We start from the raw sequence: 16,056 nt of genomic DNA, 5'->3' as shown, positions 1-16,056 counted from the left end.
TGCAGACGAGCCAATCTCCTTCTCGTCGGACCGATAGAGTGCCCTTTGCTGGTTGTTGTTTGGTGATGTGCAGTCCTCCCACAAATGGACAAGCAATGGGAGTCTCACGCTTATTACATCCATGTGATGTCACACCACATTTGACTAACACAGTCAGAGAAACACGGCAAGAAGCGAAGCCTCTTAAGAGAGCTATCCTTTATGTTTCATTTCAATAGCTATTTATTACTTGTGTGCCATAGAGAAGGCAATTTTATTCTATTACATTTCTAATAAATGCTTTTTTTCCCATTTCACTTGCAGTTAAAAAGAAAGGTTGGATAAAAAAAAATGGATTTTGTTTCTCTTTGTAGTTAAAAACCTCCAGTAAAGGTGAACACAAGGACGGACGTTTTTCCTCTTTCCACGCTTTGCCTTGTCACAGGTAGCACAAATACGACTTCACTCCAGGAAAGTTGTTAAGATAAGTAGGTGTGGAAAATGATCTGAAACAGCTCGGGCTATTTAGTTTGGTTTTGTGTGGTCTCTATAGTAACATCCAAAAGCAGGACAGGTCTTCAGGTAATAAACCAAAGGGGAGCTGCCAAGAATTTACCGCTAGCCGAAGAGGAAGAGCCGGCACCGCACCCAGCGCCTGTGGACTGAAAGCTGCCCCATTGACAGACAGGCAGCTTGAAGTTCTGGTGTTTCAGTGTTTGAGAAGGGTTGCAGGTTATTAATACGCGTCTAGACAAAAGACGATGGTGTCTTTGATTTAAAAATCTTCATTATTTCAAGATGGGATCCTCGGGCTCCGAGGCACGGCGATAATAAAGTGTTTTACAGGGCTCCTTGTTTAATCCCCTCCTTTTAAAGGATTAAAGCAGTCAGGTATGTTTGTGTGTTGTGTGTTCGCAGCTCTGAGAATATTAGGTTAGGTTCAAGCTGAAATGCTTTAACATGGTTCACGTGGAAACACCACACAATAATTAGATATACAAACATGGTCACGTAGGAGAAAGTTAAAACCTGGCTGTCAGAAAACAGATTCCCCGCCAAATCAAGCAGACGAGGGCCCCGATTTATTGAATGTCAAAATGCAAACAAATTCCCGACAGTTATTTATGCCCGATTCGTTCCTCCATCTGGGAAAACGTGAAACACGCACGCGCAGCACATTTCCAAGAAACAAACAGGATCTGTGGTTTACTATGTAAAACATGTTTATTTCCATACTGACCACATACAGTACATTATTTTTGAACTTAAAAAGTGCAATATGCATTCAAACTACAGCAATGGACAGTACAAAAGTTACTGCATACTTAAATATAAAAAAGAAAATGGTTTACCAAACGGTGTGGGAACTGGGATTGCCGTCACATCCATGTGACCAAAACTTTCACATCCACTGGCGATACGAGCAGAAGAGCTGAACAGCTCGGAGCCCGATGACTTCACGGAGTCTTTTTCACTTCTCCCAAAAAGGTGCAGAAAGACAGCATTTAAGCACATAATATACAACCGACATTATGACTCACGCACTTAGTACAGCTTCGATTGCTTTTCCCAATTTGTCAAACGTGGGCCAAAGAACTTTGGTCTTCACATTTAAAAAAGAAAAGAACGACTGTAAGTCAAGATGGTTTGGATGCAACGTGATGCGTTTTCTTTGTCCTAAATGTTCAGATAACGTCAGTTTTTTTAAAATGCTCACATAAATCTAATGCCAAAAAGCCCTCAGTGAATTGACTCCTTTACTCCGAAACAAATGGAAGGAAACGATGAGGTCAAAAACAGAATTCAGATGTCATTTTGGCATTTTTTCGCTCGGACTATTCGGTCAATCCACAAAGCAGTGCAAAAATAAACAACAGAAATGTGTTTCTGTTTGTTGAGAACAGCGAGGAAAACAACATCACAACCTTTTTCATCCAACTCACTCACTCGGACTCGCATCGATACGCTTTAATGCATAAACACGCGCCTCTGTGTTAAAGTGAGTCGGCCGATTACCTCGCTCTAATTCGACATCGGCAGAGGAACTGAGTAAAGCTCCCGACTGGCGTTCACTCGAGTGAAGAGCTCCATGAAAGCAACATGAGGTACTGATTAAATTTACAACCGTCTAGCATCTAAAACAAAACTGTGCGGTAAACAAATCTGCATTTATTTAACACTTTGCATCCTGTCAGGTTCTACTGCAGGGTGGAGCTCGGACACTTTGTACCCGATAAGTTAAAAAAACAATAATGCGAGCGCCGATAAATACCATCATTTGGTACGTATCAGGCGGCGGAAGTTAAAGTTTGGAGCATCTTGTACCATCTCGTCCTGCAATCTGACAGCGGAGCTCTGTGCCTCTGGTCTCAGCAGTAAGGCACATATTTGTCCGTGAATCAAAAACCAAATAAGGTATGAACTGATTGGCTTTACATGTTTGTTAGACACAGCGATATCACTTCCTTCACAGTGAACAGCAGTTAGAGAAATAACGTGGCTAAAGAGAGACCGCTCCTTTTGATGACAGTTGGCAAAGTTTTTTCTTTTTTTTCGTTTGGCTGAACTCTACAGATCCACAGGCCGGCGGATGAAAGGATGGCCGGAGTGTTTTAGAATCTCTCCTCGGTGCGTTAGCTCGCGGGCTTGCTTGGCAGCGCCCTCTCCGGAGTGCGCAGGCCCTTTCGTACCCGGGGCAGAGCAGAGGTGGTGGGGGAGGAGTCCCACTCCAGCCCGGGGTCTGGCTCTGGGGACAGCGAGAGGAGCAGTAGCGTCCCTGCGTCTGAGGAGCAGGCCGAGCACAAATCCTCCGAGGAGAAATTGAGGCCGCCCAACTTGGCCAGCGAGTTGGACCGCTTCAGCCTCGAAGGCACGGTTAGACCTGCCAGGCGCATGCGGGTCTCGATCTCCTGCGCCCTCTGACGCACCAGACCGGGCTCCCCCCGAACGCTGCGCAGACTGTCGCTGCTGGAGCTGCGTGTCAGGGCGGAGCCGTGAGGCGAGGAGGTGGGCGTGAGCAAACCAGGCCCCGCCACCCCCGACAAGGCTTCGTTGGTCAGCGGCACCACCAGCGGCTCGAGCCGCACTTGGCATGGCGTAGAAGAATTAGGGAATTCCTCCTCAACCGCAAACCGGCGGGGGCTCTTTGCAGATCTTTGACACACATGCAAAGGGGAGCGAAGTCTCTCCGGGGACAGACCTGAACATCTCTCCAGCCTCTCTGCACGCCGGCGGACCAGGCCAGAACTCTGGAGCTGCAGAAGCGTCTCCTGCTGTCGGCCGACATAGCACGCCGCGGCGGGGCTCTCGCCCTCTGAATCCACCCTCATCAGCTCAGGAAGTGAATCCGACAGACATGTACTTCTCTGACTCGCCATCGTCGCGTTCAATGACTCCCCGCCGTCCTTGCGCTCCGTTGAGTCCAGTAGGCCCCCCGGTTGGCCGTCTGCCCTGAGGGGAGCCGTGGGCGTGGCAGCAGAGTCGTTGGCGCGGTCACGCGGAGCGTCATACGAGGGCAGCGGTAACGTTGACGATGGGAGATCGTCAGAAGACGCGCCGGACAGTGGGAGCGAAGCACTTGGGACTTCAGGAGTACCGGGGTTAAGGCAAGGCTTTGGGAGCAGCTGTGGAAAGTCTTCCTCCCGTGTGGGCGGGAGGGCAGGAGGTGAAGCTGAGGGAGCGACGGAGGCGGCATTTAGCTGGATTAAAAGAGAAAAAGAAGACGTCAGGGGAAATGCGGCCTTTCGTTCAAACTGGATTTGACATTAACAGCCTTTATATGCTGAAGAGAAGGTCGAACTTACATTAAGGTTCGACGGTGTGCTCAAGTGGTTGTTATTATTGAAGTTTTCATTCAGGGTTGCCAGGTCAATCCCATTTCCATCTTCCGTTCCCTCTCCTCCACCTCCTCCATCATCTGGCTGCATGAGTACCTCCATCTCTGCCTCCTCCTTTTGCACCTCCTCCTCCTCCTCCTCCTCCTCCTGCACTGTGCTGAACTCCAGCCTCAGACGCAGCTCCTCCAGGGGCTCAGGTGCCCGAGAGCTCGTCTGAGCAGCGGCTCCCCCCGACGAAGGTCCGAAGCGGGAGAGCGGAGGGCCCTCGCAGCCAACAAAGGCCTCGTCGTCCTGCAGAGCGTCTCGCTCCACGTCCTCGATTTCTATAAACACCTTTTCCATGCCGATGAGGGGAGGGCCACGCACAGGGGTCGATGGTTCGCTGTCCAGCGCCGAGTCAGAGAGCCGGCGGAAATAGTAGTTATTGTAGGCAGGGTCAATCTCCAGTGAAACATTCCTCGATAGGGAGGGGCACGCTGCCCCCCGCTCAGACAGCACCTCCTCACAGGAGGGAGACATCCCCGGCTCTGGAGTGAGATGGCCCCCCTCCTCCCCACCACACTGAGCCGACCCCGGCGGCCCCTCGGACATTTCACAGTCTGCATCTGGATGCCACAGCTTGTTGTGCCGCTGTTTACTACAAATGGAAAAAAAATAAAGAGAGCAGAGGTCAAAAACCAGACAAACAAAACTACACACACACACGGGGGGGGGGGGGGCACCTCGCATCCAGGATGCCCTCGTACTCCGCCAGCTGTCTCATGAAACCCGGGTTGGGCCGTGTGATGTTTCTCTTTTGCTTGACAAAGTTGTAGGCCTTCTCGAGCGACCAGCCAAACTCCTTCATAGCGTAAGCGATGACAGTGGAGGCGGAACGACTGACACCCATCTTGCAGTGGACCAGACACTTGGAGCGGTTCTTCCTATGGTGGAGAGTTTAGAAAAAAAAATCTTTTACAAAACAAGTCTGATGCTCCAAACACAAGCTAATTTTTCACACACGGTGGAAACGATCGCGCCGTAAAGCGCTGGCTCGGCACTCACTTTGCTTTAACGATAAAGTTGTACGTGTCGTTCCAGTGAGCCAGCAGGTCAGTTGCGTCCTCATCGTACACACGTATGTTGTGATAACTGAATGTGCCTGGAAAGAAGTTATCTATCTCCCTGGTAGCGTTGAGGATGTAACCCACCCTGGGGAGGAGAGATAAAAGCCAGCTCTTCAACAACATTCCTTCTCGGTCAAATCATAATGAAAATGTTTTTGCACGGATATCTTAATAAATCACCCCGTGTCTTGCAGTTCCTCCAAATTAGAGGCATTCCATTCAGATCCCTGCAAAAAAAAAGAAAAGAGAAGAAAATACTGTTTCGACTCCCTCTTGCAACCAAAATAATCACTTCGAAAGGAAGTCGTGTCCCTTCGGGGGGTGGATTTTCACAGGAAACAACAACAAAAAAAAAGTGTTTGTAACTAGTCCCACCAGATAGACGTGGTCAAAGATGAGAGTGGCTTTGTCCATCTGGCCCAGGATCAGCAGCATCTCATTGTCGATGAACTCTTTGTACTCCTTCAGGTTACAGTTCATGTGTTGTTCCAGCTCTGTGCGGATCTGCCAGAAAGTTGTGTAAGAAACACGCAGATTTGTGTTGAGCATCAGTTTCTAATTCCCCTGAAAAATGTGCATTAATAAATGTTGAAAGACAGCAGCATACCAGATCTTAGTTTGCCACAAGGTATCTCTTAATGTAAATAGAATCATATAGAGATAGACTAATTTAAAAAAAGATAGAAATCAGAAATGATAATGAAATCTCCTATAATGCTTTTTTTTTAATAGCAATTTAACATCCGTAAATATTGAACTCCCAGATCAGTCTGAAAACAAGAGAATAAAAAGCCCTAACAAACACTGAAACCACAGTGTGTGTGTGTGTGTGTGTGTGTGTGTGTGTTAATGCGTATTTACCTGTTTGCAGGTGACGTTCTCAAGGTCCTGGCACGTCATGATGCTTCTGAGTTTAGCTTTCACAAGGCACTCTGTCCTCTCTCTCTCTGAAGGCCTACCGAAAGACGAAGTCACCGGTCTCAGTCCGAGCACCGACACGCAGCATCAGCTGTTCCGAGTTCATCCGACGGCACGCGACTTCGTTTCGGTCCGTGCGTAAGGAACCCACGATTCAAGTTGGCGTTTTTTTTGTGTTTACTGACTTGTCGACAAACAACGGAGGCGAGTCTGGCCGCGTGCTCTCCAGGTCCTTCATGGCGTTCCACTCGTTGATGCAGCTCTGCTCTGAAGCGATGCAGCTCTCGTAGAAGCCCGTCCAGGTGAGGGCGATGCCTCCGGGGAAGTAGTTGTGCCTGCGTGACACCTCGCATACCTTGTGCAGCACTTGCAGCGCGGACCTGGAGGGCGTAGACGGGTTGAATAAAGTACGTTTCGGAGCAATATTGCAGCACTACTCATAAAGGTTCAGTTCAGTGGTGATAATCTGTTAGCGGCTCCGTGCTGATTTTCTGCACGTGCAGCTTTGTGTCAGCAGGTGGCAGACAGAGTCAGCGCTGTCTCAACACGCCTGAACGCAGCAGCGCCGTATGTTGATCGGGACGGATGCTACGGTGCGCCATGAGGCCGGACCCGCTGTGGGGGGGGGCTTGCTTGTTACTCACCACATAGCCTGCACTGACACGGGTTTGAAGACATGAGTCCGGCCTGCCGTGCTCACCGTGAAACCCCTGATGAAAACAGAAACAGATGGCCGTTAGCCACAAAGGCAACGTTTCAGCTCTTGGGGCGATCAGCGGGGAAATATCCCAATGAGAGCTCACCCATCGCCATCCAGATGGATCTTCGTGTCGCTCCACAGAGGTAGAACCATGCCGATCGAACAGCTCTTGCTGGCAGGAGAGGCGCAAAAAAAAAAAAAAAAAAAAAAAGGTTGCACGCTCAGTGACGATAAAGCAGTAGCGACTGAATAATTAAGGAGAAAAGAAATACGAAGAGACCCTGGAAAAAGGAAATAAACAGTCGTGTCATTTCCTGTGCATCACAGGTTGCAGGTTCAAACGGAGCTTCTCTGGAAGAATCTAAGAACGCACGTGAAGAAGGCTTTCTCTCACCACTCTTTGCTGATGAAGTCGATTCCCAGTAGAATGTTCTCCTCCGTGTCTTGCCGCCCACTGGTGTACACCACCACCATGTACCGCACCCGATCTGACCATGCGCTCTCCAGCCTTACTGCCTGGACACAGGGGGGGGAGGGGGGCAACTTAAAAAAAAAAAAATGTTGTGTGTAAATGTTTATAAATGCGGATGCAGTAAATGCTCACCAGTTTGATTCTGTCCTCTGAGCGAAGGATGTTTATCATCACCTGCAAGTGTTGAGGTAAGTCTCCTGTTGAGAGAGAGAGAGAGAGAGAGAGAGAGAGATCAATGGCTGATGATTAAATAGCCTCGTCGGATATTCTGACACGCTTTTACCTGAAAGATTAGACCCTCGGCGATGACACAGCCCCGGTGTAAAAGGAGACGTGTTTGTCGCATCAAATGTCACCGTTCGGTCTCGCTTATGACAAAAAGCTATTTGAACCCTATTTGAGGTATCAGCGTTTTCGACACCAGAGCACGGAGCACGCGTCACCTCCCCACTGTGTTTCCTCCTCCAAACGTCTTCCGAGGCCAAAGCAGGAGAGCGTGAAACCGGACTGGGACCGCAGGGACCGCCATAGTACATGATGAACATTAAAAAACAGAAAGAAACTAGGTGTGCGTACACCTGCTGTAAGTTTCCTTTTCCTGTGGCGCTCATTTACATCTTGTTGAATGTTACACAAAACAAACTAATTAAACATACGCTTCTAATATGCATTTACTCAGAACAGTGTGGGGAGGACAGCCGAGGTAATCCCAACAATACGGGCCTCCTTCAGAAGTTTTCCCGTGCACTGGATTTAAACGCTAATCTACCTAAGCTATACGTCTGGAACATGCTTATCGTCGAGGCAGCCTCCATCCTCGTTACCTCGGCCACAAACATCTGCTGCCACTAAACGCGGCCGCGTTCCCTGAAAGAGGAGACCGATGAGCGATCCGAACCGCTCGATCCCAAAAGGTGCTGCGTGATGTCGGTAGCGCGAGCCGTGTGGCCCCCTCACCCGCATGCTTGTGGTGAGGATGCGCCTTCTGGCCTTGCTGACTGCTTCCCTGCTGCAGGAAGAGAGCAGCGCCCTTCACCATGAAGAAGCTCTCGCTCAGGCTGCAAAAACAAAACGGGACAGAGTTCAGAGCACACGGACGTCCTGCTCCGTGGAGGCTGAATGTCTTCGTCCTGCTCCGTGGAGGCTGAATGTCTTCGTCCTGCTCCGTGGAGGCTGAATGTCTTCGTCCTGCTGCGTGGAGGCTGAATGTCTTCGTCCTGATCAGTTGATGTTTGGAACACGTTTGAAATACATTTGCAGTAAAACGAAAAAATATTTAGCGTAGCCCATAATGGGATAAAAATGTACTCAAACATAAACACTTATATAATTGAAGGTTCTTGCGGACTGTGCACAATCAGTTTAATATTTTACGCCGCCAGATCCCTTATGGATTTGTGCGAGTATCAACATTAAATATAAATACCACATTGCCATTATGACAGACGATTACTTTTGATTACAATCAATATCAGAATTGGGTTGGGCTAAGACCATTATAGCCATCAACAAGCCGTATCAATAAGGAAGAGCAATAACAACCCAGGCGGGATTCAGTCGTTCCATTCGGAAATCTACCAGCAACACATCACGGTGATGAACGGCAGGCCTGAACATCACCAGGTAACGCAATGAGTTAAATATATACACCGGTATATATATATATTCACAACAATAGAGTTGTGATTATTGGTATTGGCTTTAAAAGCCCTGCTCTGTAATATTTGTTGCATCCAGCTGGATTCCCAAACTCGGCTCTCTGATCACACAAAAAGAGCCGCCCCGGACAAACGGAGGGTTTGCATGGGAACAATGGGCCTGTTTTGTGCACCTCATAATAACCCCCCCCCCCCCCCCCCCCCCACCCCCAGCACAACAGAAATAAGTTCCACAGAGACAAAGCTCGTGGGCGGACACTCGTCAAGAGGAGCTTTTGTCTGCGCTTTGGGGGGGGGGGGGGGGGGATTTTTTCGTGACTGGCGCTGCTCTGTCAGAGATTTATGATGCAGAAGGGTCTAACTGTCAGGGACTGAAGGAGAGCAAGAAGAGGCAAGAAGAGGAAGAGGTCAGGAAGCCCTGCTTATTTTTTCATGGTGGAACTCGGGACACGACCTGAAGCCTGCAGGTCGTACCATATATACAAGGACACCTGGTATATATATATATATATACACGATCTGAAGCCTGCAGGTTTCAGCTGGTATATTTTCAGAAGAAAAAAACATTTAAATAAAGGTGTACTTGTACTTTTGGCGAACTTGTAGAATGTCTGAATCAAGATGGGCTCCACTGCGTTACAGTCTGTGTTGAGGCATCCTAATTAAACATCCTCAGGCCGACCGTCTCTCCCCCAGCGGCACCCTGCTATTAACTTCAAAACAAACACTAAGACTAAAAATACACACACAGGCTATGGGAGCAAACACGGACGACGACAGGAGCGCTTGCTACAATAGCTCCGTGATTACAGCCTGCGGTCCTTTACGGGCGTACAGATGAAGAGTTGCGTGAATTTATCCATAGCATCTGTTGCAAGTGGAGATTGAATGCATCAGACCGCACTCAATTCTAAAGAGAAAATATAAAGTCACAACTCGAATTAGTTCATGTTAAAACCCGAGTGGAAGGAGGACAACTTTAACCCTGCTGAGTTTGATCCAAAAAACAAAAAATCGGACAATTTGAGTCCTCCGGCTCACGGGGGAAGATGAACTTGACTCACATGCGGTTTATCTCGCGCTGCGTCAACACGGCGTTCTCCAGGAAATACGGAAACATCTTCACCGTGGCCTCCGGAACGGGTTCTACAACCAAATGCATCCTGTTGTCCGGAGCGCGGGCCGAGGACGCTCCCCCCTCTTCATTGGTTTCCAGAAACAGCCGAGTCCAACGGACGGGTTAAGGTGTTGGTCAGCACTCTGCTACCGAGTGACAGACTCGCTGACCGGCTGCATGCATCTGTGCTGGTCTGTTCAGCCTCTTCCTCCTCCTCCTCCTCAGACTCCTGCCTGGAGGGGCATTCTTCCATCTACACCCACTGCCCTCATTCACACAGCTGTGCTGGTCCCCCCCCCCCCCCCGACCCACCCTTCACTCCGCAGCATGGCCACAGCACGCCGTACCGCAGTTCACTCGCCCACAGCCAGGAGACAAGGGCTTGCTTTCACTTTTCCATTCGTGATAAGCATCGTTTCCAGATCTCCGTGAGTGGCGCTACGCAACACACGCATCAACAGAATCTGATGCAGTGCCTCCAGGAATCTAAGCACCTAAACCCAGGCTTCCAGGAGGGGGGGGGGGGGTTATCTCATCTCGCTCCTTCAAGGCCTGCTGCCACTCATTCAAATGTACGGCAAAGCTAAATATGGCAGATTAAGGGGAACACCTTTATGTCGAATCTGCACAGTGCATGGAACAAAAGTAAAATACAGAAATTCAACAAAATCTAATAATGCAAGAGCATGAAAAAAGAACTGTTGCCAATGAATCGACAGATTAGTGCCTGTTCTGGGGGGGTTTGACTGATTATTTCCACTTTCCCACCCTGGCAGCGTAACATCCACGCACGCACAGAGATGCAGCAGAACTCCTTTAATCTGGGAGGACTCGCTGACAGACATTCACGGCAGCTCTGTGACACAGATAGCGAGCGAGCTAGTCCTCGACGACAACAAATCTACGACTGTGACACCTGGTGGGCAAACAGATGTTCTCCGAGGTGACCTGGGTCCGGTCATGGTTCCGTTTGGCGCATGTAGAAGAGGAAGAGCCTGATTGGATAAATGAACATCCTGGGGCGTATGGAGGTCAGGCTTTAGGAGCAGCAGCTCACGCCCCCCGGACTAAAGCGTAGTCCGGGGGGGGGGGGGACAGAGACGTGGGACAGGCTGGGCAGGAGATGGATGAAATCATGTTTCTACCATTAATGTAGTTTCTACATTCAAGCCCGGTGGGAGTATTTTTTGACCTATTATGGCATTTAAATCAAGATCAACATCCATTTTTGTTCAGATATTCTTGCCAAATTCAGTGCACGAGGCGATGGGGTGACATCATATCCTGGTTCGGCGCCACCAACCGCTTCACGGGGGTTTATTCTGGCCTCGATCGAGCCGCTTGTTATCGTTATCAATGTTGGTTGCGAAAGTGCAAGTACTGCCATCTGGCAAAAGTTGTAAATCTAGTGTAGCAGAGCTACACGCCTCTCACCTTAGGAGAACTTCGTTTGTCCAATGACAAACTACTTCATGTGCAAAGATCATTTAAAACAGGAAGTTACTGGTAATTGTCCTGCATAGCTTGAATTTTGCAGCCCAAGAAAAAGTATCATGAGGCAAAATGGGGCTCGTATCACGCATAGCTAGTTCACAGACACCCATCACTAAGGGATACCGCACAGACTGTTGCATAACTAAAAGAGATTACGCTCTTACAGCCTCCTCTTTCATCATCCCAGGGTCATCGGTGTTCTCCTTCTAAAGGTAATGGAGCAAAAATAAACACTGCATGAATCCAAGTTTATACTTAAGAGAAGAAAAAAAATCAGCATTGATGCAGAGGAAGAAGCTGAAAAATAAATAATCAGCCATAGAGTGTGCTTTTCCACGCTTCAGCTTTTCCATAATCACAGTATTTCAGTAGGTTATTATAAAGTATATATTTTATGGATGTTTAGTGGAACAAAACATCCAAAATAAACATTTAGTCTACAGACAAATGAAACGAGAAAATGGTTACCAAGGGAACAGATGCCTCCACGACTGGGAAAAACTAATTTTGACCCGATAGACCATAAACCTTTGTAATAGCAAAATTATATATATATTTAAAAAAAAAGAAAGATCAAAAGAAGTCATGACCTTTTGGGCCCCATAAGGTATGTGTGAAATTAAAAGTGAATTGTATCCAGCGGGTTTTTTTTAGGTGGAGGGACAAGGGAAATCCTATAATGCCACCTCGGCAGGTCAAAACTATCGTTTGATGGAGAGACACGCTTCAATCATATCTCTGTTGCGTTATTACATGAAGGCTTACAGCTCTTAACCTTTGAGCGTTTAAACCAGGGGTGGGCAAACGTTTTGACTCGCGGGCCACAATAGGTTCTAAAATTTGACAGAGGGGCCGGACCAAGAACAGATGGATGGAGTATTTGTGTGAGCTAATATAAATGACACATGAAAGCTATTGCATTAAAGGATTTGGCCTTTGACAGGTAGCATTACAGAGAAAAGGTCAAATGAATGAGGTTCAATTATAATACAATTTAATTTAATGCTATAATTTGGACAAGTTTGGCGGGCCGGATTAAAAAGACCAACGGGCCGCATATGGCCCCCGGGCCTGGGTTTGCCCATGTCTGGTTTAAACTGTGCCAAGATCAGATCCAGAGGTCAACGAGAGGTACTTCGCCACAACTTGTAAAGCACTCGTCTCTTATCTTGTCTTATCCTATCTTATCTCTTATCAGAAAACTGACGGCGCAGAGGTTTATAAGCCTCAGACAGTCCAATGGGTGGTTTAATAAATTGATGCTTTGCCGTCCTCATCGTGCCAGCGAGTCTGCTTCCACTCCATGTTTCAGTTAACAGCTCTCACAGACGATTTCAATCTGCCCACAACATACGTGTACTATCATTTGACCTTTTTTCCCCACCATGTCCCCCATGCAGGAGAGGAAACAAATCAAAACTTAGCGTAAACTTACCTCTGATTTATTCGTCTTTCATCTTCACTCCCAAAATCCTGCAACGTAGATAAGGGGGAAAAATCTGAACACCACGTTCATTTTGTTGTTAATAAACATTCCAAAAGCATTAATGTAACAGAGGTTTATCAGCTTTGGACATATTTTACCAATCGTAACCATTGACAAAAAGCAGAAATAACAAGGAGTCCTTACTGAAGAAGTTCAACATATGTACAAGATAATCCTTCAGTCTTTTTTAGACCTCCAGGCGCAAAGATGATGACGATGCTAAATCTCGATGCTGGCGGATTCCACTCAAAGCCAGCCTTGTCTTTTTTTTTTGTCCAATGCTGTCAGATAAAGTGCTGCAAGCAAACATCCCTGCAGGTACAGGCGTGTGCGTGTGATTTAACAGCATCCAAACCACGTGGAACGACATGCAAACATGGTAACGTCCTTAAAAGACAAACAGGCCTTTCCTGTGGGACAGTCATGGAAAATGAGGAACATGGAGCGCACTATTATATGTAGGAAGAGGGGCATGCAACACTCTTTCCTTTAGTGCGTATTATATGAAATAAAGTCATTCTGTTTACATCTGCCGCCCCCCCCCACTTGTACTCCAAGACGCCACCCACCCCTCACTAGACGATGACATCATAGCTGCAGCAGCCTTTATCTGTCACACCTCAGGACACAGCCGGAAAACAACAACTGCTTCACAAACACAGGGGGGGGGGCGGCAGATGTAAACAGAATGACTTTATTTCATATAATACGCACTAAAGGAAAGAGTGTTGCATGCTCTGAAAGACAAAGTGGTTCCGGTTCGATCCATCTCTGGCTCCAAACACTGACTGCATTAGAATCTGCATGTCTGACGATGCGAGCTCCACTATTAACAGTTGGCTGTTAACGCCCTCATCTGGCAGCACAGACGAGGAACGTATTTCTAGAGGCAGTTTTGAATGACTTTAGATTTGTGACAAAACAAAAAACATGATCTTGTTTGCGAGACCCAAAAATATATTTTTATGGATTGAGAGCTAAAAGCAAACTTTGAAATAGAGCTGCTGTTTTGTTTGTTTTACTCCATTTGGCCGTTCAACAATTTGGAAATGTCATACTTTCATGCATATTTATCTATAGTGAGAGGGAACACCAGGAAAGCACAATGAAAACTGAGAGAAATGCCCTTATAATGGCATTTGACTGAATTATTTGTACAGTAGAGCTCCATCATCACACCAAAGCAGGCCAAAAACACCAAAATCTCACGTTTACTATCGCTAAATTAAGATGAATTTAACAGAAAGAGGACAGAACTGTCGTGAATGGCCCCGTTTATGGAGTGTTGATGGTGTCTGTCAGAAAAACGTGTTGTTTTCAATGCCAGTCAGTCGCATCCTGAAGTGCTAACGTTAGCTACCGCTGGTCATCCACAAGGCACTGACGGCTTCTATTTAAATCGGGTTTTTTTTTAAACACCTCTGAGATGTTTCTTTATTTATTTATTTTTTTAAGTGTTAGTTACATTTAAAGGCAACTATTTCATCATCTGTACTGCCACATCTGGTTATCATTGACGCAAAAAAGGGATGCTAGCCACCGTTAGCTTACGTCTTTAGCTGGTGCTGTTTCAGTGCTAGTTAATTTAGCCTCAATCAGCGGGGCCTTTCTCCCGCAACATCTGCGTTTCCAGCAACACCTCAAATTAATGGAGCATCGTTGTTTGTTTTTAGCCAACCCCGGGGATCCGAACTGACCTCCCCCGCTGTCGTAGTTGCTGTGCTGGCGGTGGATGCGGCGCTCGGCGTCGGGGACCGCTGCAGAGTAACCAACGCCATGGCTGGGCTGGAGGCTGAGAAGGTAGCGGGCTACCGGCAGGGGGCTACGCCGAGTTCCGCACGCCTGCGTGCCGCTCAGCGAGGACGGCGCCGCCCGAGGACTGCGAGCAAAAGACGGGCTTATTCTTTAACCGTCTTTATCATCAATATATATTTTTTCATTTTTTTATTTTATCAAGGAACAGATATTCTAATTGAATGTGTAAAATAATAAATAACGTTAGAATGAATCAATAAACAGCAATATAATAACAAAAAACAGTAGTAACAACAGTAGTAACAATAAATAAATACATATATAAACGTATAATAAATTGATGGTGCAGTATATGTGACAAATAATTAAAAAACAAAAACATGCCAATATTATTACCATCCATTTCTCAAGCAACGTAAGTGGCGTATATAACATTTTATACAATCAGTGTCCAAATCAGTATTAATTACAGGTATAATTATCCTCATGACTCTGGAAGGGTGATCCCGATTATGTTTCTCCAGTGGAGGTATTTTTTACAGTGTAAAGTTTGGGTTGGTCATTTCTGGTCTAGCTGGATGAAGACATGATGAAAGTTTTGCTGTCCTGTAGTGATCTCTCGTACTGCTTGTCTTGTGTTTCTGTACTGACAAGAAAATTGTATCACGATAGGAATCAGAAGTTGATCACAGACAACAATTACATGGATACACTAGGATTTATTAACTATGTCAGTAACATCCATCCATCCATCCATCCATCTTCCACCGCTTATCCGTGGCCAGGAGGTGGAGGCTCAGCAGGGACTTCCAGACTTCCCTCTTCCCAGCCATCTCCTCCAGCTCTTCCAGGGGAATCCCGAAGTGTTCCCCGGCCAGCCAAGAGGCATAGTCTCTCCAGCGTGTCCGAGGTCTTCCCCCGAGGCCTCCTCAGTCGGAAAATACACAAAAGGCGTTCAGGGGGCATCCGACATAGATGCCCAAGCCACCTAAACTGACTCCCCTCGATGTGGAGGAGCAGCGGCTCTACTCCGAGCTCCTCCGTGCTGACTGAGCTCCTCATCCCGTCTCTATAAGGGTGAGCCCAGCCACCCTACAGAGGAAACTCATTTCAACCACTTGTATCTGGGATCTTAACCTTTCGGTCATGACCCAGAGCTCATGACCATCGGTGAGAGTAGGAATGTAGATTGACCGGTAAATCACGAGCAAATGTGCAAATGTGTAGTTCTACTTTGCAAGGGATTTAGATGCACACACTGGTCATCGGGTACGCTTGCAGTGCAAAACAACAATGCTGCCTTGAATTCAGTCTCAGATTCACATGAGAAATTGTAGTAGAGAATACCAATGCCCATGACTTTCAAGTAAAAGGGAGATTGTCACATGTTTTGTTGTCACAAAACAAATCAGAAACATGATGTTTCTGATTTGTTTTTGTCATTCTGAAGTTGAGGCATGGATTTTGTTTGATATTTTTACTCTTAGCTTCTTTATTTCTACATATTTTGTGGTAATTATCACACTCATATTATA

At 47.0% G+C, this 16,056-nt stretch overlaps 1 protein-coding gene across 1 annotated transcript; it reads right to left on the bottom strand.

Moving 5' to 3' along the window:
- Positions 1 to 2,612: 2,612 nt before the first annotated feature.
- On the bottom strand, positions 2,613 to 14,544 carry ssh1a (slingshot protein phosphatase 1a). Its single transcript, XM_068738351.1, has 15 exons — positions 14,464 to 14,544; positions 12,716 to 12,753; positions 7,969 to 8,069; positions 7,144 to 7,208; positions 6,934 to 7,055; positions 6,643 to 6,711; positions 6,484 to 6,549; positions 6,025 to 6,219; positions 5,783 to 5,876; positions 5,297 to 5,425; positions 5,102 to 5,148; positions 4,860 to 5,006; positions 4,538 to 4,738; positions 3,783 to 4,452; positions 2,613 to 3,677 (listed from the first exon to the last, which is right to left on the bottom strand). The coding sequence occupies exons 1-15, from the start codon at positions 14,542 to 14,544 to the stop codon at positions 2,613 to 2,615; spliced, it is 3,090 nt and encodes a 1,029-aa protein (XP_068594452.1).
- Between the last annotated feature and the right edge of the window lie 1,512 nt (positions 14,545 to 16,056).

Source organism: Brachionichthys hirsutus, chromosome 4 (assembly GCF_040956055.1).
Source record: "Brachionichthys hirsutus isolate HB-005 chromosome 4, CSIRO-AGI_Bhir_v1, whole genome shotgun sequence".
Classification (NCBI taxonomy): domain Eukaryota; kingdom Metazoa; phylum Chordata; class Actinopteri; order Lophiiformes; family Brachionichthyidae; genus Brachionichthys; species Brachionichthys hirsutus.
This window is presented reverse-complemented; position numbering and strand designations above follow the sequence as displayed.